The sequence below is a fragment of the Trichoderma citrinoviride genome (genome assembly GCF_003025115.1).
Source record: "Trichoderma citrinoviride strain TUCIM 6016 unplaced genomic scaffold BBK36scaffold_11, whole genome shotgun sequence".
NCBI lineage: Eukaryota > Fungi > Ascomycota > Sordariomycetes > Hypocreales > Hypocreaceae > Trichoderma > Trichoderma citrinoviride.
In genome coordinates, this window is record NW_020194719.1 from 908,082 (window position 1) to 932,277 (window position 24,196).

The 24,196-nt window shown below is 54.1% G+C and overlaps 4 protein-coding genes across 4 annotated transcripts; 2 read left to right on the top strand and 2 right to left on the bottom strand.

Annotated features, from left to right (window-relative positions):
* Positions 1-478: 478 nt before the first annotated feature.
* BBK36DRAFT_1178946 (hypothetical protein) lies at positions 479-2,712 on the top strand (the record flags this gene model as incomplete). Its single annotated transcript, XM_024896156.1, has 4 exons — positions 479-708; positions 834-1,391; positions 1,527-2,516; positions 2,583-2,712. The coding sequence occupies 4 exons, from the start codon at positions 479-481 to the stop codon at positions 2,710-2,712; spliced, it is 1,908 nt and encodes a 635-aa protein (XP_024747621.1).
* Positions 2,713-3,307: 595 nt separating this feature from the next.
* On the bottom strand, positions 3,308-5,270 carry BBK36DRAFT_1124290 (MFS general substrate transporter; the record flags this gene model as incomplete). Its single annotated transcript, XM_024891147.1, has 4 exons — positions 3,308-4,350; positions 4,411-4,622; positions 4,681-5,118; positions 5,164-5,270. 4 exons carry the CDS (start codon positions 5,268-5,270, stop codon positions 3,308-3,310), a joined length of 1,800 nt encoding a protein of 599 aa, XP_024747622.1.
* Positions 5,271-11,239: 5,969 nt separating this feature from the next.
* Positions 11,240-12,557, bottom strand: BBK36DRAFT_1143129 (hypothetical protein; the record flags this gene model as incomplete). The annotated part of the gene is made up of 6 exons (XM_024893575.1): positions 11,240-11,271; positions 11,313-11,330; positions 11,467-11,536; positions 11,652-11,782; positions 12,053-12,121; positions 12,377-12,557. 6 exons carry the CDS (start codon positions 12,555-12,557, stop codon positions 11,240-11,242), a joined length of 501 nt encoding a protein of 166 aa, XP_024747623.1.
* A 7,074-nt stretch (positions 12,558-19,631) lies between these two features.
* On the top strand, positions 19,632-22,234 carry BBK36DRAFT_1143130 (hypothetical protein; the record flags this gene model as incomplete). The annotated part of the gene is made up of 2 exons (XM_024893576.1): positions 19,632-19,664; positions 19,727-22,234. 2 exons carry the CDS (start codon positions 19,632-19,634, stop codon positions 22,232-22,234), a joined length of 2,541 nt encoding a protein of 846 aa, XP_024747624.1.
* Positions 22,235-24,196: the final 1,962 nt, after the last annotated feature.

Sequence of the window (24,196 nt, forward strand, 5' to 3'; positions counted from 1 at the left end):
CTCTCCTCACCTTCTTTTCTACTATCTCCAGTCTTTCAGCCGCTCACTCTACTAGTTTCCGGACGTCTTTTCTCACTGACATACTAGATAGTATTACTACTATAACCCTTGTGCGTGTGTCATCTCTCCACGTAGTTTGTGCGGATTTCTATATTTGTGACTTTTTTCCCCCCTCCACTTCTGGAACAGCGTACATACATGATGCAGATTTTCTCTAACCGAGGCCCCATGTTCGCAAGAGCCGCAAAACATGAAGCCTTCTTGGCGCAGGAAGACGACCGGGGACCCTTTCCGATGGGGAAGCTTATTCGATGTGACGGATCCAGGATTTGCCTGTGCGGGCTGTTGTTTAAGAATCGGCGACGGCGCCGCGTGTGGTTTGAAAGTTCTATGTTGGCTGCCAGCTCGCTTGAGTCTCCTCGGATTGACATCAATGTATAATAGAGTCCGAGCCAGTCAAATCAATCAACAGTACACAATGGGTTGGAAACCGCTTCTCTTCCTCAGCTGGCTGCTGTTGGTGTTGCCTCACCACGCCGCATCTTCAGATCTCATCGTGAGGAACCTCCCCGGAAAGTCATCCGACCAGACGGTATACGAGGTCCGAAGACGCCTCGCCAACAGGGTCAAGCGAGCCGGCACAGATGTCCTATTCGACAACTCAACCTCCTTTTCCCTAGGCCTCGACGGCACAACAATCTTCAAATAGTAAAAGCCGAACCAAACTCCTCACGTTCGTTCCCAAACAAAGAAACAAAACATGCTAACAACATGTGCCCCAAAAAAAAAAGCCCCTTCGAAGACGCCTCAGACGACGACGGCATTTCAGCAAGCATCTCCATCATCTGCACAAAATGCTACATCAAAGGCCGCGCCAGCGCAAAGCTCGCCGCCGCCAGCAGCTCCTTCAACATCACCTCCGCCGTCGACCAAGCAAAGGACAGCTTCGAGTCCACATGGCACAACCTCGAAGCCTACGCCCAGAACCTCACGCACACCATCCTCGGCGACGTCGCAACCGACGTCAAGAACCTCGATTTCGACGAGCTCATTGACGACGTCAAGGACATTGACCCACCGGACCTTGACATGAATCTCAACCTCTTGTTCCCAGAGTACAATGTCGGCGTGAACCTGACGGACCTGGAGATCTACATGGAGCTGGACACGGTGCTCTCCGCCGGCATCACGTACACCTTCAACATCTACCAGAGCGAGACCATCGTGGGCATCGCCCTCGGAGACGACCTCCTCCTCGGCGCCATCTTCTCCGTCGACCTCATCTTCAGCGTCGACAGCAAACTCGACATCACCAGCGGCTTCCACGTCCACTTTGACAACGTTCTGACCCAAATCACCCTCTTTGGCAAAGAAGCCTCCAAAATCGACTTGTAAGCGTCTCTCTCTCTCCCCACAACCCCCCTCCCCTCCCATCCCCTTATTCCCCATCTACACAATCGAAACACACACACACACACACACACACACACACACAACTTTTAACAAACGCTCACAAAACTGGGCAGTGACGGCGGCAAACTCGCATTCCTCCCCGTAAAGATCCGCTACGGCAACGTCCTCCTCAAAGCCGTCCTCCGCGTCGAGGCCCGCATCGGCATCGCCTTCCAGACCTTCATCGACGGCATCTCTATCCCTGAGGTGGGCCTCAAGGCCCTCAAGGTCGGCGCCGGCGTGGAAGCCCGCGTGTACGCCAACATTGCCGAGTTCGTCACAAACATCACCCTCGCCGAAGTCGACGTTCCCACAAAGAGAGACGACGACGACGACAACGGCAAAGACAACAATAACAACAACAACAACTGTCTGCTGAGCATGGCCCAGGCCTTCACCTTCGGCATCGGCGCCGCGGCGGGCGCATCCGTCGAGCTCCTCGGCAACACATGGGGCCCTTCCCCTGAGACCGAGATCCCCCTCTTCTACACCACCCTCGCACAAGTCTGCGCCCTCACCAGCACGTCCTCCTCCTCCTCCTCGACCGCAACCACCATCTCAGCCACCACCACAACCGCCGCCGCCCATCCCGCAGCATCCACCCCCAAGAAGCGTGCAGACACTCCCACTCCCTCCGTCACAAAGACAGTCACGTCCGAAACCCAGGTCGCCACAGTCTGCGCCTCTCCCGGCCTCGTCAACTGTCCGGCCTCCCTCCAGACAGTAACCAGAAACGTCATCACAAAGACGCTCACCTCGACAGTCACGTCCGGCGTCCCCGTCGTCTGGTCCACAGCAACAGCCGCCGCGTCCGTTTTCAACACGGTGGCCTTCGACGACGACGCCGTGACATTGACCAGCTCGTCCGGAAAGCCAAAGACCTACACTCCGCCTCCGCCGCCGCCGCCTCCTCCGCCGCAGACAAGCGGATCATCACCTTCAGGCTCCAACGGCGCTTCAGCTGAAGAAAAGTCCGGGCCACACCGTGTTAGCAACGCCGTCATCATTGGTGTCAGCGTCGGCCTCGGCGTCCCGGCTCTCCTCGCAGCCATAGGAGCATTCATGTAAGTAGAACCACAACTCTGTTGCATCCTCTTAACTGCAACCCTTTGCTAATACATCATGAATAGTTTCTTCTTCCGCCGCAGCCGCAGGCCAATATCCACGCTGGTACCGGCGGAAACTGCTACCACTGTAGACCCAAAGGCGCAGCAAGTCGTGGCGACTTATGCCCCGGTTCGCGCAGATGATGATTTATGAACGGTTTTAGATAGCTTTGTTTTTTGTATACCCACCCTTGCCATCGTTGTTCCGTTGTTTCTTTACACTGATATCATGTGATGAATCCCATCGGCATATAGTTGCCACAGTGGGACTTGGAAGAGACCGGAGGCTGTCTTGCATCTAGAGTGGCTCCAACTCGGCAAAGGGGCCGGTCTGCGAGATCTGATTGATCGAAAGAAATTATAAGGCACAAGGGCTGTATCAGCCAAGATCTTGATGTCAGTTCACATGCATGCTGCGGGAACTACACGAGTGGTTCATAGTCGATCGTCTGTCATACGTGATCTGTAGCGAAAGGGACATCTCGAGGTATTTCAGTAGGAACATTCATCATTATGTATTATATGTTCAATGCGTCTATACCCCATGCCACCCTTAAACTCGCCTAGGTATATCCAGTCCATTTTGAACGCCGCCCAAATGCTAAAGTATCACCCCATCTATCAATCGTTGAAATTATCAGTCTATAAAACGTTCCACTTTCGTGTGTAGTTGTTTGACTGCTCGGGTTGTTCCGTGCAGCCTAGTTGTTTGTTGGCTTCTCGCCTTGTCTGTTCATCTGCTTCCTAGCTTATGGGTTGCTGACGTAGCTCCTCGCCCTCCTCAAGTCAAGGTCGTCATCCGTATCGTCTCGGGGAGCAGCACCATGAGTGGGAACCCTCTGGGCCTTTTCGAGGTCATTCGGGTTCTGGCTCGTTTCCACCTCGTCATCACCGCCGTAGGCATACTTGCTGCGAGCGCGGATCTTGGCGCCCCAGATCCAGAAGCAGTAGGGAATGGCACAGCAAGCCAGGCTAATGAAGGCCAAAAGCGAAGAGGCCCACTGGTAGCCCAGTCGCGCGTACATCTGCTCGGTGAACAAGACCACACCGGCACCCCAGAAACTTCGGATGCATGTCTTGGCCGCAAGGGCGGAGGCGGCCTGGTGTTGGTAGGAGTCGACCAGGTAGTTGTTTGCAGAGTTATAAAGGAAGATGAAGCCGAAACCGACGGGAAAGCCACCCAGGGCCGGTCCGACCCAGACCAGCCGCGGGTACGAGGTCCAGGCGAAGATGAACAACCCGATGGGAATGCACCAGCAGGATACCATCATGGGGATCAAGCGAATCTCCGCAGGTGGCTTGCCGTTGTACTTGTGAACCATTTTGAGGTAGTGCTTGTTGACGAACGGAGAGAGGGCAGCAGAGAGGAGAACGCCAATGGCCAGGGGGATGAACATCAGACCAGTGCTGCCGGCATTCCAGCCCTTGCCCTCCTGGAAAACGATGGGGTAAGCAACGAAGAACATGTAGAGCAGGCCGTAGAGAACGCTCATGTACAGCGAGATGAGAAGCACGATGAGTTCCTGGAACAGCAGCTGGAAGGGTCGGATCATGAAAACCGTGAGCCGCTCGCCCATGGACCTCTCGTCAATGTCTTGCTCCGTAACATAGCTTTCATCGCCCGTCTGCTGACGGAGCTTCTTGGCGCGGCGGGAGAGAATCGTAGGGGCGTAGGTTTCGGGGACGGTGAAGGTGATGAGGAACCAGACAACGCCAGAAAGGATGAGCTGGATCCAGTACAGCCAGCGCCAGCCAGCACCATCGGCAAGGTAGCCACCAACAAGAGGGCCGACTGTTTTGCAATTGGTCAGTCGAGTTCAACGATGCAAGAGTTGTTCATAGGGTCACTTACTGGCTGGCCCAATAAAGGGAGCGGCAGAAAAGGCAGCCATGGGAACACCACGCTCCTCGTTCCTCCACAGATCCGCGAGCGTGCCGCCGACCAGGGTCATGGGGGCCGAGAAAGCGATGCCATCGATGGCTCGGCAGACGATCAGGGTTCCGATATTCTGTGCAACAGCGCAGGGGATGACGAAGACGACGGCAAGCAGGAGTGTTGATCCACTGCCCGATGGGTTAGCATACGACATATTCCGCTTTCAGATGGCGTCTGAGCACTTACTAGATAATTCGTCGTCCAAATACCTCAGACAGCGGCGCAAAGGCCATGGGCCCAACACCAAAGCCAACGACGAAAACTGTAATGGTCAGAAAGGAAACCTCTCTGCTGACATGGAACGTCTCGGAAGGCCCAGTGAGATCCGCAGTGATGACGGCTGAACAAAAGGCCACCACGAAACACGTCAGGGCAACAACCATGGTGCAGTACCACTTGTACGCCTTGGACCAGTTCTTGGGGTTCTCCGGATCGTCTGGGGTGAACGTGACCAGCTGGTAACGCTTCTCGCCTGCCCCGCCAGCAGCGGTCGGGGGCTCAACCGGGCCCGGGATGGTGCCCGTGCGTGTAGCCACGCGGAACTCGTCAAAGTTGGCATCGGCGGTGAGCGTACGATACGGCAGGTTGACGTCGAGGTTGGGGTCGTACGTCTCCTTCTGGGGGCTGCGGGTTTTGCTGGCAGTCGATCCCCGTCTGCCAGGAGCCGACTTGGATAATCGTGGTGAGGGTTCGGAATGGAGGCCCTGTTCCTTGTCTACCTCTGTAGACGGCCCCTCCAGGGTTGAGGTCGAGTCTGATGATGATGATGCCGCCATGGCGGATTGGCAATGCCTATGATGCAGAGATGGCTCGACAATTGCAAGGACGGTATTGCTGTCAGTGGATGCCAGATCCAAGAGTGTGGGAGAGGACAAAAAGTGTGTGTGCCCGAATCATGCCATCTTCATCCAGGCGTGGCGTGGCCCGGTTATATATATACAGGCCAGAACATGCTGCAGAATCTTCGATATGATGCCACAGAGGAATCATAGTGCTGCGTCTCTAACCTCGGTCCATCCGTCCGGTATGTATCGAAGCCGAAGCCGGACGTCATCGCCTGTCGACAGGGAAGGAGCTGAAAAGCCACGAGCTGCAGCTTCCAAAGCGTGCATACCAGCAGGGCGGCCCCACCGCCGCCTGCCGTCGACAGAATTTTTAGGGTCGCCCTGCAAGTGCCGCGATTGGCCAGCACGGATGAAGCCGAGAAAGAAGAGGCGACGCAGCTGCCCGAAAGAAACAACCATAAAACAGGTGCTGGCTCCACTCGAGGGTCTTATCGCCAGCCTTGCCGCCTGCAGCCTGTTGTAAGTGGACGATAAGACGGTAATTATGGGGCGGCAAGTGGGAATAAAAGGCTTAGCCTGCGATGTTATTTCCAGCTCCACAAGGCTAGACGGCAAGAGGCTAGCCACAGAAGGTGATTGAAACAAAATACTAATTCTGCTCGTCGTCGAGGCGAAAGAGAAGCTGCGATCTGGAAACGGCATTCCGCAGCGCTTTCCGCAGGGATGAACGACAAAAGACTTGATCAAACGAAATGCAAATGCGCTACAAATGCTTCATATGACCACCTTCCCCTCTTTATTCAACTCGAAAGGGTCAAGTTTGACTGGAATCAGCCCGCCCGGCAGGCGCGTTCGGGACCGTGGTGGGTGCCCGGAAAGGTGGGCCCCGGCTATGGTCCCGGAATAACGGAATCGGCAGTCGACGATGTGCCATTTGAAGGATCAACTACAAATAGCGATCATGATGCAAAGAACGACGCCTCACTTTTTTTGCGACGACATGCCGCATATTTCCAAGGATCATAAATACAGGTTTTTGGGCAGTATCACGCCTTCTGCCCATGACAGGAAAAAGATGAACCCTGATAGACCACCTTTACAAAACTCAACCAAGACTGAATGAATTGGAACGGAATGATGCAAAAATACCATCACCCATGACATCAGCCAGCAAAGCTCGGAAAAGAAAAAGTCTAGAACATTTGGTGCCCGAGCATGCTTGTCAAAATTCTGCTGTTCCTCATTTAGCTGCAGTTTCCTAGTTGGGTATATAATCTCACTTGCGCTAAATACTTCTTTCTGCCATCCATCGTCTCCATCGAGCTTCAGCGTGTATTACTCCTAGTCCCTAGCCAAACTTTCTTATTCTTGACTTCTTTCGATATGCGTCAGTGGAGATGACCTGCATCGAATCCAACTGTTACTTGCTTGAAGTTCTCCAGCTACAGTCACTGGTGAAAGCCCAGTGCATGCATCCGAGTCCACTCAAGCGGAATCCCAAGCCACGTCCAAGAGGTTTCAGCCCTGTAACAAAAGCCTCCTCTGTATTCCAACTGATAAGATGCCCTGACTTAACACGATCAGGCCCATAATTCTTGTTTAATTAGGAGCCGCATTCATCGATACTAGTCATCGTGCTCCATATTTTTAAGATGGCTCGTATGAGCTGGGCGTGAACATCTGGCGCGTCCTATGGATCGCAAGAACTTCACCAATGTGGCTACTGCCCCTGAGCAACGGCAACAAGAGCTCCGATTGCGGCCATCAATAGCCGATCTGATTCAATGAAACAAATCCATAAAATTGTTCAGTTGGAACCAGATCTTGAGTCTCGAACATCGACAGGCCAGTTGAGTCACGTAGCAAGACAGACCCAGTATCTGCTCGTTAGGTCGACATGGGGTCATAAGAGGACTATGATTCCAGATCATCGAAAACTCTGAAAGCCAGTCTACAACTCTTTCAGCTCATTCAATTGTTTGAGTCTGTCATTCAGGCTATTCTATTGCCGGCAACATGAGTGCCAGACAACGTTTCCGTCATTTGTAAGCCGGAATCGCCTCCACGTCGGCTGCGGTACATCCCGTCTGCTATAACGATGCCGCTCGGCCTCCACGGACCTTGGCAAAATCCATGGGAAATCGATTAAGAACCCGTGCTTGGATCTTTCTGAAGGTCGAAAATGCCATCATCTTACACAAATCCATGAGAGATCTACTAAAAGTTTGTGGCCGCGAGATGGCTTGGTCAATTACCTCTCCAGCCATATGATCGCATACCACTCCCTAATCGCCTCAACCGACGCTTTCCAAGGTTCTTTCTTACTCGATACGTTTCAGGGGTATCTGACATGACAAGCTCTGCTAGCTTCAGTCAGACTTCCGCGGCTATCGCTCGGCTGGACAGGTCGTGCTGCAACCGCCCTCCCCTACGAGGCAGTTCGTTACCCTTCTCGCACGGACACTCATCTCTTCTTACCGATCAAACGATGCTCATAAGATAAGAATTGTGTAATACACCATCAGAAACTTGATTCCGACAGTGGCAGAATGAACAGGCCGGTGCTGTCGACAACCGAACGAATCGAGTTCTCTCTCAACAACTGCCGGCCATCCACCTCCGTCATCTACCATCCACGATCTTCCATTAGCACACCAGGGCAGCTCCCATGCAAGCACATAATACTACTCCTATTTTCTCTCTTTATCTCTCTCTCTTTTCTTAACTACCCAAAACAGTAACATCTTTTTTTTTTCTCACGTCGCTCTTTTCATCTTATAAATGTTGACTTACACGCAGCATATTTTTCGGCAATGTTCGGCTATTGAGTCAGCCTCGAAATGGTGGAGCCAAACAAGACGACTTCCCATCAAGAACATCGAGCATACCTACTCGTACGCACGCCATATTAAGATTACGATCTTGAACATCTCCATTCTCAAGCGACAAGTTATTCGCGCAATCTTTCATCAACAAGAAAAGAAAAAAGAAAAGCTTCATCTTGAAATCGTTGACGAATTCCGAGCATGGTTTACCGTGCAGATCAACGATTGCCGCCTCGATCACCGCACCCAAGCATCATACATAACCCCCAAGCCGTGACCAGAAAAAAAGAGGGAATCTGAGAATTTTGAACACACAATGCGGCAAGTATACGCACACTTAAATGCCCGACATATGTCTACTTAAAGAGTGCTCTTGTCGTTCACTTGTGTGTGAATATTCATTCTGCGGTCCCTATTCTTTCGGTCCCTGCTTGATAACTTCTATACCCAACAACTGCCCAAGCAGCCCAACCACGCACGCAACCGATCATCATCGCTCCTTTTGAGCAAAAGAATCAATGACAATGACAATATCTGGATAAGTTTGATGGCGAATTTTACAATCAGGCTGATTGCTGCCAAGGCATATCCCGACGTGCGCCTGTTCCAACGACGAAATTCGCCTGCAAACGTACGATCTTTACTCATAGAGTATCACAGGCTGATGTAAAGCAAGTATTGATGAGCAGCCCAATGCAACAGAGATCCACTTACACACTGATAGTCGATAACAGAAACCCCCAGAGATTTCAGGAGAGACAACCAGCTTCAACGCTTCAAAGCTCTCATTGCCTCTATACGATCGTGTACGAATCTGCAAATCTTCGTCATATCAATAATCCCGTCATCGTCAAGAGCACCCATCCGAAGATGCAACACATGACATGAATTCCGCTCCGTTCCATAGTGCAGACTCCAATGTCATTCCCGACAACACCGCGCCATGATTAGCCCGTAGAACTGCCAACAGCACATGAAACACCGACACAACCAACTCCAATGCCGATGACGAGCCATGCCAAGATCAGAAGAAAGAAAGAGATCGAGACACAAGGAAAAGAAAAAAAAAGTCTTCAGCATCACGCTTCACGGATGGTAGGTGGGGGTTTGTGTCATTTTTAGCACAGAGCTAGTTTCGTGTCTATCAAAAAGCTCGTCAAGAACGGGAAAAAAAGAGGCCAACAGAGCAAATCAAACCTTAGTATCGCAACTAAAACAAGGCGTATGTAGTGCTAGAACCATCTATGCTAGTAATATGTCAGTATGCATGATGGTATGTTTGCAGAAAAGGCCACGTTCCTCATCCAGACCGTCTGCAAATTCTCTCATCGATCGATATTGCTTATCAATGGGGAGGGGGGCCTTTCGTAGATAGATACTTGTAACATGGCTACATGGCTACACCACTAAAGAAGGCCGTTCGATGAGACAAAGACCGAGATAGAGGCAAACAAAATGCCAGATGGCATCCAAGATTTGCCTCGTGGAACGCAGATGAGCTGCTCTCTCACCGCCCTTATGGCCATCAGCTGCCACAAGCCCAGCCCCATTGCAGGAACGGGCAATACGTTCACGGTCACAGCTCAAATCACACGCAGTTGCAACCCTCTGAGGTGCCACTCGTCTATCCGATGTCAGATCCTTCAAGGGGGGAAGAACTCAACGAAGGAACGTCCAACAATACGAGTGTATGTATGTCGAATACAGTACAGCACACACATACCTAGAAAAGGGGTACGTTGTATGCCTCTTCACCCCTCGGAAATCTGAGACCACAGGCGGAAAAGAACATCACCGAAATCCTTTCTTCCCCCTTCTCGCAGAAAGGTGGCGTATTTTACCTCGCTCCTTTGCGGGTCGTCCTCCCAAGGCGCGCATAAGATTGGCGCCGCAAGGTGGCGACGATCCCCCGCAAGCCCAGGATCCTTGGGAAACCACTGGAGAATTGATAAGAGAAAGTTGCTTCTCTGGCCGGCCGTGATTAGCCAACCAAGGGGTCTAAGCCAGTCCACCACGATGGGCGGCGCGAATATGCAGCGGTTCGTGCATTAGCCCAGCAGCAAAACGCATGAGGACGAGACGGGCAGGTATGACGCACACCGGGGGGGCTTGGGAGGGAGCGTTTTTAGGGGGGAAAAGAGAGAGTGAGAGAGTGAGAGTGAGAGAGAGAGGGAGGGAGGGAGAGGATCCAAGACGTTGCAGCTATTCCCAGTCTGCGGGAGCAGCGGCGAGGGAGGGTGAGGTTTGGGAAGAGGAGGCCTGAGAATCGAGCCCTTATCCGCGGGCATTTGCCGCCATGGCGTGAAATACACCGGTCATCGTGCTTGGTGCTTGTACAGTGGCTCTGCACAACTGATGAATCGGAGCATTTTCTAGACGCAGCGGTGTGGCCGGGAATTGATTGAACTGCACTGCTGGCGTCTTGAGCAGCAGCGACAGCCCAGATGCCGCAGACATGGCAAACCGACAGAAGAGCAAATGGCAAACCGCAAAAAAGCCCGTCGCCTCGACTTTGCTGGAATGTCCACTCCGGAGTCCCCCATGGTCATGTGTGTCGCCTGGGATCCGCTACGTAGGTATGTGCTGTATGGTGGTTTGATATATTTATGGAACAGCCGCTCGTACCGCGCCAAGCCCAGCGAGATCCTGGAGAGCCCGGGTTTCTCCTCATGAGAAAACGTCGAGAAAAAAGAAAGGCGAGGGGAAAGTGAGAAGATGGATATCTAAGATGAACGGTGATCGGCGTGGCACTAGATGAGCTGGCAAAGCTGGCTTTTTCTTCTTCTTCATCGTCGACAATGAGCCAAGCGAGGAGGCGTGTTGATCTCAGAGCAAGAGATAAAAAGCAGGCGTTTTTGTTTCAACGCTGAGGATGGTGACTCTTCGATGCCCTCACTTTGTGGTTTGTCACTGCTGGGGGTGGGAGAACCCGCTAACACGATCTAGTCCAGTGGGACCCGTTGATCATTTCTCGTCCACATACAGAGTACTACATACTACAAACGAAGAAGAGGCATCATAGGGGCTGGACTAAACAGCTGTGGATTGCATGAGTCTAGAAACTCTTGGTGGCATCATGCATACAACTCGTCAGTGTAAGTCGATGTAAGACGGTCAAAGCACAGCCATCCCACCTCACTTCCACTGTTGTTGGTGGCTTCCAGTACCTATCAACTGCGTGCAACAAAGGAGTAACATCTACACTTACTGGTAGTAGCAGTAGGTACTATGAGCGGCATATTCGTCTCTGAAACGCTAATGTGCAGCATCACCAAGGGTGTCAACCAGTAGCCGTGTGACTTGCAACGCGATCGTCATCGGCAGATGGGAAAGAATTCGGGGTCTCAGTCTAGGATACTGACCCTGTCCTGTTCGCCAGCCCGTCAGGGTCTTCCAGAGGATCGTCGGTTGCGTCCAGGCACTGCGGTAGTGCTAGTAGCAGTAGTAGTAGTAGCCATATTCATACGACTTCTGTATCCAGCGGTAGCACGTACACGTCCGGAGCAGCAGTCCTACCTCCTGACTGCCTGTAAATGCTACGACGTACACGGCACTGCACAGAGTCGGGGTCTTGGGTGGCATCGCGCGACTGGGGTACGCACGCAGTCGAGGTGACGTTGAAACAAGATACCCCAGTCTTGAGAGTGTGGATGTGCTCCGTCTTCTCTTCTCTCCGTCCTTCCTTCAGAGATCAGATACCCTGGGGGTTGTGCTCCGAGCTTCGCATGATGGGATGATCTCAAAGGCCACCAGGCGGCTCGTGAATCGAGTTTGACAGGGAACACGCCAGCAAAGAAGAAAAACTCCGTACACGACATGAATCAAGCAATTCGCCAAACCGTTGATAGTCACACTCGTACCATCACCCAGAAGCGTGGGCTTTGCGTGTTGGTTTACGTTTTCCCTTCTCATAAACACCGCCGCCCCATTGGTTGACCGACAACACACCACGCAGCCCTGGAACAACTTTCAAGTACACGTCTGTCTGCAGTACGAGTACTCTGTCAAAGCGAGATACTACTAAACTACAGGTAGTAGCCGCCTGCGAGAAGTAGACATTGACAGTAGGAGTACTGCATACAATATACAAGTACTACGTGCAGTTGATCGATAGTATTAGATAGCAGCTCCAGATCGGAAAGTCAAGCAAGTGGTTGACGAGGCGTTCTGGTGCTTATCTGAGACAGGACAAAGCAGCCAAGAGGTTGGCTTTGCACAGGTGCCAGACATTGTACGCAGGGTGGCAAGCTGACGCCCTTGCCGGTGTCTCACAGTCGGTCCAGACCTCCCGGCTGGGCGCCTGGACCGAGTGCTCGTATGCAGCTATCATCGCACGGCGGCGCCAGCAGCTCGAAAGCGGCTCACCAGCTCGCTCATTGCGGAAGGCCATGCTGGCGCGGGAGAAGGGGAGCAAGGAGAGCCGGACGACAAGGCAGACGGGGCAAAAACGCATGTTCAATGGCTTGCGGGCTTTGGAGCGTACAAAACAGTACGCAGTTCAGAGCACGAATAGCCACGGCGCCAAGCAACGTTGTCGCTGCCGCGCACACATCCTGTCCCCTCGTTCGAGGCGGTGAGCGCGATCCAGCCGCAAATAGTAGAGAGCAGAGCGCGAAAATGGTGTGTGTAGCGAGTAGTATGTAGTAGTAGTAGTATTAGTGAGAGAGAGAGTGTGTGTGGCACGGACTGCGTCCGGCATGCCGTGCATCTCGGGGCGGAGAGTATGTATTATTGAAAAGAAGGCGAGCGAGGATGTGGATGGACAGATGGAGGGATGGAGGGGCAAACTAGAGACCATCGCGAAACCTCCCTGTCCTTGTCCCAAGGCCTGCCAACCGCTAGTCGCGAGCACACAGGCGCAACCCCAGCAGCCTCAACACCGCAAATCTCGAGAGGAAACACAAAAACAGTCGACCATGTCGGTCCGTCGAGTGGCTTTCGGGCGGTGCCTCTTAGTCAGACGTTGCGAGCGTCAGAGTCATGCCAGCCAACGGACGACGTGCGAAAGACACGCCGATCACTGATACGGGCGTTCGGCTAAATGTGGACATGGCGTCGCCCTCGAGGTCCTTGGGAAATCTCGGGCTCTGGCAAAGCCAAGCGGGCAGCCAGAAGCTAGCGAGAGAGGCGGCTGGAAGTCAGGGAGCCCATGTCTTTTTGGGCTTGAGCCTTGGGCTGGGAGACGTAAATAGCTTCGAGATGGTACTCTGCAGGAAGTGATGCCAAGTACGAGCTGCTTCAGGACTGGATTGAAAGGTAGTGAAGTTGTAGTAGTAGCAGAAGTAGGTAGTTTTGTGGTGACAGTAGGAGGAATATCACTTGCTGCATAGTACATACATACAAGTAGGTACTGTAGGCACGGAATATCGACAACGCCCTGCCTTCCGGCATGCGAAACGCGAAGCAAGGGAGAGAACCAGAGAGATGCGTTGGATGCAACCGTCGGCGGTCGGCTGTCGTCTGAGACGAGACGGAGGCGTCCTTTTGTCTTGTCATGGATGATGAAAAGCGCCGGGCGTCTGGCGCGGTGGCTGGTCAAATCTCAGATTTGGCAGTGGATGCAAAAAATGCCAGAATGCCTCTGCACAGACAGAAGAGGCAGAGACAGCAGGCCCAAGTCGAGTGTGGGGGGTCGGTGGAGTTGGACGCTGGGCCACACGATGATACTACTCGTACAAGCCCTCATGAGACGACCCCTGTCGTTCGGAGTGACATCCCTGCGTCCCAATCAGAGCATGGGGGCTCGGCGGCGGTGGAGATGCTATGACATAGTAGTAGGTAGCTTGGAGATGCTGAGGACTGCAAAAGAGGAGAGGGCGCGATGAAGGCGAGGGCGAGCATCAACGTCGACCTGCAAGTTGGGCGTCTTGGCGTCTGGCTGTCCGGATCGTGATCTGCGATGGAACAAGTTGAACGTGTCAACAGAAGACAGACGGACGATGGAACTTGAATGCAGATCGCATCTACTATACCTACCTACCTTGAAGTCAAATTGGTCGTGACCACACAAAGTATCGCACCGGAACGGGCACATGCTCGAACCGGCGCGGTGCCACGGGCTGACCAAAACACCACGGGCAGCATCTCGAGTCTCGTGGATACGAGTACACCATGTCTCACTTTCTGAGCCTCGATGTTTTTCCCTCTTGTCGGGTTTGGCGCAGGGCCCGTGACGGACATGTCATTCGGGACAGCCTGTGGACCGCCATCCCTCCCTCCCTGGCCAGCGCTAAGTTTAGCGACTCCAGAAGAAGCGGGCTCCCAATTTCCAGGCCCGCCACACTTCATCTCAAAGAGGCGCGCCGTGCATGTCCATCTGCATCCCTGCAGCCACTCCCAGGCGATAGAAGAGCGATCCCCGGCCAAGGCTAGCCTCACATGCTCTGTTTCGCTGGGCTTGACTACGGGGTACATGTACCAACATCCCAGCTCCTCCCCAAGCGATCGGACGACGAGCCTCGCCTGCAAGTGTGTGATACATATCGGTTTTTCTCCCCCTTCGCTCGATGGCCATCTGGGCGAGGGGACAGAACCGACTCGACTCTGCTTCTCCTCTTAACCTTAGCTGGCCAGCTGGAAAAGGTACGAGGCAGGAACACGGCCGGCCCGGCGCGGAGCTTTTTCGACAGTGGGCGCTTGAGGGCATCTCTCCGAGAGGTCGTCCTACAAGGCACGATCAGCCACCAACCACCGTCCAGGTCGCGGGTACGCTCATGTACCGAGTACAAAGTCGCTGCCGCTGCCACGCAATATGGCGCAAACCCCACCGCTGTACTCCGTCGTTGATCGCCGTCAAGTATCCGATACCTCGACTTGGACGTTGACTTGAGGTTGATATCAGACCGCAGCTTGTATGGGCGTTGACTGCTGCACCGTAGAATCATGGAAATCGTCCGAGAAGCATCATCGTACGTTGAAGGTTTCCCCATCACGAACACAAGCACAATGACGTCTTTTCTTCTACCGCCTCGTCTCTCAGCTGGGGGACTCGATTTCCTTGGCCAGAGATTTATGCCGCAAGTGGATTTGGGCCATATACGCTCCGGCTCTGCTCTAAGCTCTTGGTATGGCAATGTGATTCGTGTCATGGTTCGTCCTCGACGGGTAATCGGTCAAATCAGCTGAGGACAAAGGCGATGATGCCTCAGTTCGCCAGAGATATGGATGATGTCAACCTCCACCTGCAGCCAGAAGCTGTCATGAACGCAGCTATTCGCCGTTCTTGGCCGTCGACAACATCCCACAAGGGCTGATGCAGTGGTATGATGTTGAAGATGTAGAGAGTAATAATGAGCGCGTATGTCGCGGGCGGAGCAAGACGCTAGGTAAGGTAATAGTCAGCTCGGTGAATGACGGATGCCGAGGCTGCTGCGCGGCTACCGCTGCCGCCGCGGTAAAGAAAGAAAAGATCCAGAAACCGGGAGGCAGGATCACGGCTGGCATTGGCATCTGCAGCGATGATATAGAACATCAATTTGATATAGCTTCCCAATTGTTTACTTGTACTACAACAACTACTACTACTACTACTAGTATCATGCAAGTATGAACCTTGCCCCGGGGTCACGCCATGACGGATACTAGCCTTCCGTACGGACCATCTTTACCTTAAGGTATGGGGCATTTGATACTTTGATCTCGTCAGGCCGGCTTGACCTGAGCGTCGCCGTGGTAACTTGGGCTTCAAATCAAATCTCTTTCCGGCAGTGCGCAAAAGGCTCGAATTTTCCAGGTTCCGCATAGCGGCCCTGTCCACGAAGCGACTCATGGGCACGGCCGACAAGACAGGGGGGGATGGCCGATTGGGGCCATTTCGGCGAGCTCATTCCGAGCAGTGGCAGTGATACCTGGATTGACGTTACGAGCAACACAAGGTCAGTCAAGTGCTCGTACAATAGGTAGCCTCGTGGATTGGCTCATGCACGCGCCTTCTTGCTGGCCCTCCTCAGCTGCGGACTGGTTCGACCTGAGGAGTGAGCCACATGCGTACAGAAATACGCAGCACGCAGACGCCGTACATGCCGCCTGTCGACCGGGCGGCCAGTCAACGGCGGGCATGCAGCGGTGCTGGACTCGAGGCCAGCTGGGCAAATGTCTCGCAGCCACCCGGCCGGTCCAGTCCCATGACAGAAGCGGCACATGTATCTGGAACCTTGTCGAGACACACAAACTCCATCGGCGGCTGTGAGCCTTCAAGGGCAAGGGAGTGGCCCTCAGCGATCTCGAGCCTAAGATGGCCGTGGAAGGGCCCCCGCCCAATCAGCAGCGTCAGCGGCCGGATCTGGGATTGCTGGCGGTGCGTGAGTCGAGAGGCAAGGAGCATGTCGAGTCGGGAGCAGAGCAGGCGAATATTGGGCTGGGCTGGGCTGGGCAAGAGACAGAGCCGACGACGGGCTGGCCGCAGCAATATGTACATACATGCACTATGATTCCTGAGACCTCCGCGGACTGGGCTATTTGCTTGGTTGCCGCTGTTGTTGCCATGTTGTGATGGTGGATGCTGTTGTTGTCAGCCGCAAAAAGGGGAGTCTGGTCGTGTGCCTCTCTCCCTCTCTCCGTCGAGCCCGAGCTGGACGCTTTCGGCGAGCTGATGTGATGCGTCAAAACCACCAGACCAGAGCACTGGCACCGGCCGCATACCTGCGAGCGATGTACCTCACGGACAACGTTAAAAGGCGCCATGGCTCACGGCCCCGAATATGGATCCTGGATACATGGAGAAGGTCCCCTCGTCGCTCGATTGGCGTGCGGACTTTGAAACGAGCCCATAACGTCGTCACTCCCGCCGTGTTTTACGTAGCCAAACTCGTCATTTTACGGGTTGCGCCTCGCTGCAAGCCTCCAAGGATGCATCCCTGCTGGCGCCAAAAGAGAAAACAGAGAAAGGGAAAAAAAGGAAACCCCCACATGATGATGGATGGACCCTCCTCCGAACATCAACATCACCAATCTGCGCAGTGATTGGAGCCTTGGGGGGAGCTGCTCCCTACATGCAGGTGAGGTAGTGGGTAGCGTTGGGATGTAGCGAGTACATGCCGCATCTCGCGACGATGATGTTCGTCGTTCTTCTCTGCGCTTTGTTCTGTTCTGTATTTTACGGAGCCGGAGAGAAGAGGCGCTGCGAGTTCCTGACGTTCGTTGGTGTTTCGGAGTCGACAATTGTCTTGAACGCCTCCTCTCTCTAGCTTATCGCTCACTCTTGCTATTTTGTCCTCTTTTCCCCGGTTTCTCTCTGTCTTTATCTCTCTTCGCCTCTTTGGCTTCCTTTTCTTTTTCTTGACATCCCTAGCGCATAACTATGCGCCAGCACTAGTAATTTCTCTTTAGCAATGATCCTCTTTCGGGCTCTGAGAGAAACGGACACAGACAGACGGACAGACGGACAGACGGACAGACAGACAGACAGACAAAGAATGAAGAGACCAAGAGACCCTGTCGTTGGGCTCCATAGATTGGCGCCACTGCCGGGATGGTAGCGAGGACGTTATGAGCGCCAGTGCTCCGTAGTGCGTTCACGGACCAGACGGCGTCGAGATAAGGCATTGATTGCTTTGTCTTTTATTTTCTATTTTTTTCCTTTCTTCAGGCAAAAGAAGATGAGTAAGTCGTAGACCCGAGATAACAGAAACCGAGTCCAAAAAACCACGAATCGCGATCTTGTCCAGCAACAGAGACATGCAATCCAATGCCACTTGATGATGCCTCTCTCCCTTGTTGACTCGAGCGCCGTTGCTGATGGCCGGGCCGTATCGGCAGAGTACAAGTACCTGTACCGCCCAGTGCTGCCGCAAACCAGGGCCTCGTCCTGCCTGCGAGTGCTAGAGGCACCGCCACTGATTGGCTCCTCCGCCGGGGGTGCACGCACTGCGCTGCGCTGCCCTCGACTCGCCTGAGAGCGCGGCAACTTGCACTGCTCCAGCGCTCAACGGCCGAGGTACCGGGTACTTTGCGCTGCGGCGGCCCACCCCCCAGCCCGCGCCATGACCTGTGACCCTCCCCAATCAGCAGGCATCAGAAGGGCCCTGTCGCCAGGCCCACCGCGCTTTGTTCGCTTTGTTATTAGAGACCTCGATCCCAAGACCCCTCCATTTTCCTGCCTCTGGACCCTTTCCCTCGCCTTGCTCAAACCCGCCCTCAACCTGCGCGACTACGGACAGACGAGCCTGCAAGGCTTCAGGTTTGCTTTGGCTTTGCGTCTGAGTGCAAAAGGAGTGGCAGCCCGCTTCTCTGGTCTGCCAGCATCGCATCGCAGCGCCTCGCCTCGCCTCGCATCACCAGAGCGCCTTGGTAACATCTGCCGGCAGATTTTGGGCGGACCAACGGTGGTTCCTCTTGTTTCCCCCTTCACTTCTTCGGACCAGCCCGCCGGATCCTCTTCGTCCGTGGTGCTTCTTCCTTTTTCGCGTTTGTTTTCGACGTCCAAAAGAAAACTTCCTTCTTCTACGTTATTTCTTATTTCCGCTTGTTACGGTTCCTTCTTCTGCGAAGACGTCGCCCACTCGATTCGCTCCCCGATTCCGTTGACGAGAGGTGAGTCACGGCGTATTGCTCTTCTCCTGTTTCCCTACGCTTCGTCGCCGTCCGCTACCGCTGTTCTGCCTGTTCCGCTTGCCTGCTCTTTGACCATGTCTCTACATCTGTCTGCCTACCCATTTGCCCTCCGCCGCGAGGAAACGAGAGCCAAAAGAGAAAAAAAAAAGGAAATCGGGGGAATACCGAAGACGAGCCAGATGGCCCTCGCCGCGATCCTTCTCTTCCTCAGACAACTCATCCTCCACACCCAAGAAACAACCCAACCGCTGCCTCCTACTGTCCAACCACCTCCTCCTGCCTCGTACAAAGCCCTCACTTCTCTTCCTCTTTTGCCCTTCGCGTACGACTGCCCTCTTGGCACCTCTTGGCCGGCGACCTCCTGTGCTTCGTTGCAGCCAGTCAGCAGTAACCATGGCGATGCTACTTTGTCCTTGATGCCCTGGTGTCCTCCTCCGGGTGCTTCGTCCCTTTTCTGTCCTCTGTGACCACTGGAACGACGTTGGGTGAGGCCTCTCTGCGCTCTCGTGGGCTGGCCGAAAGGGAAGTGGCATGATGATAAGTCAATCGCCTCATCCGCCAATCTGCTTGATAGCCGTTATGCCAGTTTGTTCATGTCTCTGTGAACCGGTCCAGATAAAGCAGTCGTTCAGTTCCCCCCTCCCCTCTGCGGTGTTACATCCTTGATGTACGCACGTTTCTTTTCCTCTTCCTATTAAACCCCTGCCGCTTCCCCCCTTCTACTTCACAGTGTAATATTTGATATGAACCATTTTCCATTATTAATTGCTAACAGTTGGATATAGTGGTGTGTGGCTTAAAGTAACACCTTAAGGGCATCGAACATCGAGTCAAAAACGCTGCGGATACAAGCGAATCGCATTCTTCTCCAACTCGAACCGCCTACGACGCTCTTCCGCCGTTCTTTTACCCCGAAATCCATAATAGCCATATCTTCTTTATCCTCGATGTCTATATGACCCTGAATACCACAGCAATGGATTCAGAAGACGGAGGGTTGTTTATCAAGGTACATCAGTGATCATTTCGAAATGGGTGTTGGGGCGCCAGCGTGCTAACCTCCAACAACAGCAACTTGCCGCCTTTGTGCGCACGCACGAAAAGGCCCTCGCCAACGCCTTTCAGCCTCAGCGGCGCGATGTTCGTCACCGGGCCACGCAGAGCACAAGCTCTGCCACGCTCTCGCAGGCCGCGACGTTTCCAGAACGTCCTTCGACCGCAATCTCCAACTCTAGCTCGTTCGCCAGCTCTCTCTCTCTGGGGCCGCTCAACTTTGGTTCGCATGGCGTCAAATCGGCAAAGCTGGCCCTGACTCCCCACCATCTGTTCTATCTCCTCTCTCGCTTCGAAGAGTTGGGTATCAATGTGGGGCCCATGAAGGTTCGCTTGGAGGATCTCCACGACAGCTCATCCTCTGCAAACTACGTGTCATTCCTCAGCAACACCCAGCGGTCTAGAAGCCACAGCTCTGATGTCGGCTCCATCCACTCCGTCTCCAGCATGCGGAGCGTCATGTCTGGCATGTCTGCTCTGTGGGCCAGCTTTGGCATCGGTGCCAGCATCTCGGCTTCCCGGACGGAGCGTCAAAAGGCCGCCCTGGAGGCGGACATGAAGTACTTGTATTCCGCCTTCACCAAGATCCCCTGTCTCCGCCTGGCCCCTGATTGGCGAGCCCGCCTCATCAAGGGCTACGAAGAGTTCCCCTTCGACTCTGCCGTCCCCCTGTACGTGTTCAAGAACGTCCAGGCCCTGGAAGTGAGCAACATTGATTTTCGCCAATTCTTCGGCTGGGACCGCATGGCCGACCAGCTCCGCTCGCTTACGCTTAAGCATGCTGGCATCGAGGACCCCGCCGATATCCTGATCGACATCGTCCTGGACGACATGGACAAGAGGCGTCGACGAACGTCCAAGGCGCAAACCTCGCCATCAATACCATGGAGCGGGAGCCACAGCCCCCGCAAGAGTCCAACCATGCCCGGTCGTGAGTTCTCGCGATCCGTGTCCATTCCCGGCTCACCCGATGCTCGGACCTCGCTGGGTGAGCTTCACGTGGGCTCCGTGGGGCCCAGCGAGACCGCCGTCGACGACGGCAACACGTCTGATGGCTCGGCCCGCACTCTGCGGAGGCAGTCTACGGAAGACCTGCCGCGGTCCCTGAAAAAGGACTCTCGGCCGAGGAGCAACTCCCCTTCTCGCCCGGCCAGCTCTCGTAACCACTCCAACCACCACGTACGATCTCAGCAGAGGATCCGGCGCTCGGGGTCTGGTAGTTCCAACTCCAGCATGTCGGACTCGTGGCACCATCACCATGGCAGAGGCAGCTCTGCGAACCTCCTGGGCAGCATGATCCTGCCCTCTTCCAAGTGGCGCTTCCTGCGACATCTCAGTTTGGCGGATAACCCCATGACGTCGATCCCCGCGTCCAGTCTGGCTCCCCTCTCTAACACTCTCTTCTCCCTCGACTTGTCATCCAACCTCTTCAGCCAGATTCCGGACAGCCTTTCCACCCTCACAGCTCTCCGCGCCCTCAACCTTTCACATTGCATGATCGACTCTCTGCACTCCCTGACCCGGAACCCCCTTCCAGCCATCACGGCTCTCAACCTGCGAGCCAATAGGCTGCAATCTCTCGCCGGGATCGAGAAGCTGTACCCTTTGGAAAGGCTGGACCTTAGAGACAACCGGCTTACGGACCCCAAGGAGCTTGCACGCTTGACGGGGATTCCGGACATTCGTGAAATCTGGGTGGAGGGCAATCCCTTTACCCGCACCCACAAGGACTACCGCCTGACCATCTTCAACCTGTTTCGCATGACGCCGGGATATACCGAGGACATCGTGATTGATGGCTCCGGCCCCAGCTCTGCCGAGAAGCGGGTGCTGGTTGACCGAGTTCCGATTCCCGAGTCGGTCCCCGTGGTGAAGCCGATCGGGGCCGAGATGCGAGGCGTCGATGTAAGCAAGCCCGCCGTCATCTACAGCACTGTCAAGGAAGCGTCCGTTCTGCGCAAGGAGCGGCCAGTGCCAAAGGCCATCGCCAGCGAAATCAATACGACTTCGACGCGGCGCCGCAGGAACACCAAGCGACGCATTGTCGAGGCTTCGAGCAGTGATAACGCCGCGGTGCCCTCATCGTTCGATGTGCACAGCCCGAGCTTTCCGATCGCCTCTCCCATTGACCCTTCCCTCGACGGCCACTACCGGATTTCTCATGCGGCCAGGACGCAGCCGCCCTCGCCTCACATGATGTATCCCAAGGCTCACGAGCGTGGCAGCGGTGGCTTCTCTCCGGAGAATGGCCACGCCAACGGTACCGCCCACGCCGACCGCATTTTCAATACGAGCGATATCCAGCAGCAAGACTGGGACGCCGAGGGCGAGATGTACCGCCGCAAAATCGAGGCCCTACGCGACAAGGTCGGCGAAGGTTACCTGAGCGTGCTGAGCGAGGAGGGCTGGGATTCGAACAACATCTATGGCTCACCAAATATCCCCACCAGCACTGCTGCGCTCCTGGCGGCCCATCCAGCCCATCACGCTCCGCCCATGCAAGCCATCCACGGAGGCCACTCATGATACCCCGATTGCGACTTTTCCGCGTCCCAAGTCCAGTGCCTTCAGACTCTATGCACACTTCTCAATGATACCCCGCCGATACCTTTTCTACGTCTTCATACAAGTTTTGCCCTCTCATAACCGATGCAACCCTATCTACGTATACGCACGCCTTTTACCATTTCCCGCAGCCGGTTTGAACGAGCCAGGCTACCCTTTTGCTTCACCTGTCCATTTACCGCTTGTTTATTTTATACCGTCCCTTTTTTCAAATGCAAGGCTCGAATTGGTATCGTGTTTTTTTTTTTTCCTTTTCTGTTACGGAGCATAGCGGATGTGGCGTCACGGCTAGGACACGAAGATTGCTGTTGCCTGCAGGGCTTGTTGGAAGCCCTTTTCTCCTGTTTGGTTCCACGGATGGTTGACTCAAATGTTGTTCAGGGGCTGGGAAGGAATACAAAAAGTGGCTTGTCACGTATGAATGCATGACTTTTCTGTTTTGGCATGACTGTTTTCTTGCCGTCTTCGCAACCAGTGGCATGAGCTGGGTCTGCGATTTCTTTTTTCGGGTCGGCACTCCATTGCTTTTCAGCGTCGAGATGGTTTTGACAAACCGGGAATAGGAGTAGATACACTGATGAGCTGTTGACGGGGAGAATGATATGCATGCGAATTTCCACCACTGTTGCGCGTCTGATTGTGATGCTTTCGATTCACTGTGAATGTTGACTTGCCCAACTTGCCATGCTCACCTTGGCTACTGGCGTCCATCAACTCTTGATATAGACAACAGTGACTTGACCGATCGATGTGAAGATGGGTAGGCGGGCATCCATGGCTTTGTTGTTTGCATATGCCCGGCATGTGCGCAGTAAAGGTCTCATGGGCCCTAAGGTAGGCTGGCAGGCAGCACGATGATGCAATGCTACATGTACGTAAGCCCGCACCACCATGACAGCGCATTCTCAGCGACGAGTTTCTGCACGGAACATGGATGCGTTGAATCATGGTGTACACAAGAGGTTGGTTTCATAGCATCTTGTCTAGGGAATGAAGTGACGCGATGCAACAAGTGACGGAGGTTATCTGTCCGAGGGAACTTGGTCGGAGGGGGACAACGTTCTCTTTGCTTGTCGCAGTGATGATTAACTATTCTATCTGACAGATTCGGCAGATGGGGTCTAAAGCTGACGGTGTTGGCGGCAATTCTCCTCCTTGCTCTTTGAACTGCCCGAGTCGTCATTGCCCTCGTCGATGACGATGACGACGCGCAGGCTTTTCGATTCTCACAGCTCGACCCTGTTGATTTTTTTGCGAACCAAGTCATAAGATAGTCTGACTACTCAGTTTTCTCACAATCAACGCAAACCCCAGTTCTACGTCTGCTTACTGCCGTTGCCCAAAGAGCCTTTGCACAATATCGCGCATTTCTTCTATCGAGGTGCTAAGCCATAATTTTGGCCGAATGTTCCCTCGACCTCTACGTAGTGCCTTGCGTCAAGTTGACCTTTACGGCTTCTGTTGTAGGTAGTCAATACAGTCATATGCATGAATGTTGAGTGAAGCACCTTGTTACCATCTCTACACGACGTAACACCCGCTCTATACACCTGTGCAATTGACCTCGGTCGCGCATCACGACGAGAAGCGGCCATTGCCAAAGCATGACGCCAAGCCAATCCATACATCTGCCCGACTCCATGCAGAAGATGATACCCCCAGGTTGGGCCTGGGGGCTCACGGGAGCAAAGCGTGACGCGGGAAGGGGGGGGCCACTCTGTTCCCACACATTTCCCTCCGTTTCTCTCTCTCTCTCTTTCTTTCTCTTCTCGGGAGGGGACCCAATCTAAATCGGAATCCGGGGGGGCTTGCGTGCGGCGGCGGGATGGATCGATGGCGGCCATGCATCAGACTAGATACCCGATGCCGATCTAACTAAGCAACCTGACGGGGCGAGGTGTGATTGGGTAAAGGGCCAGGGGG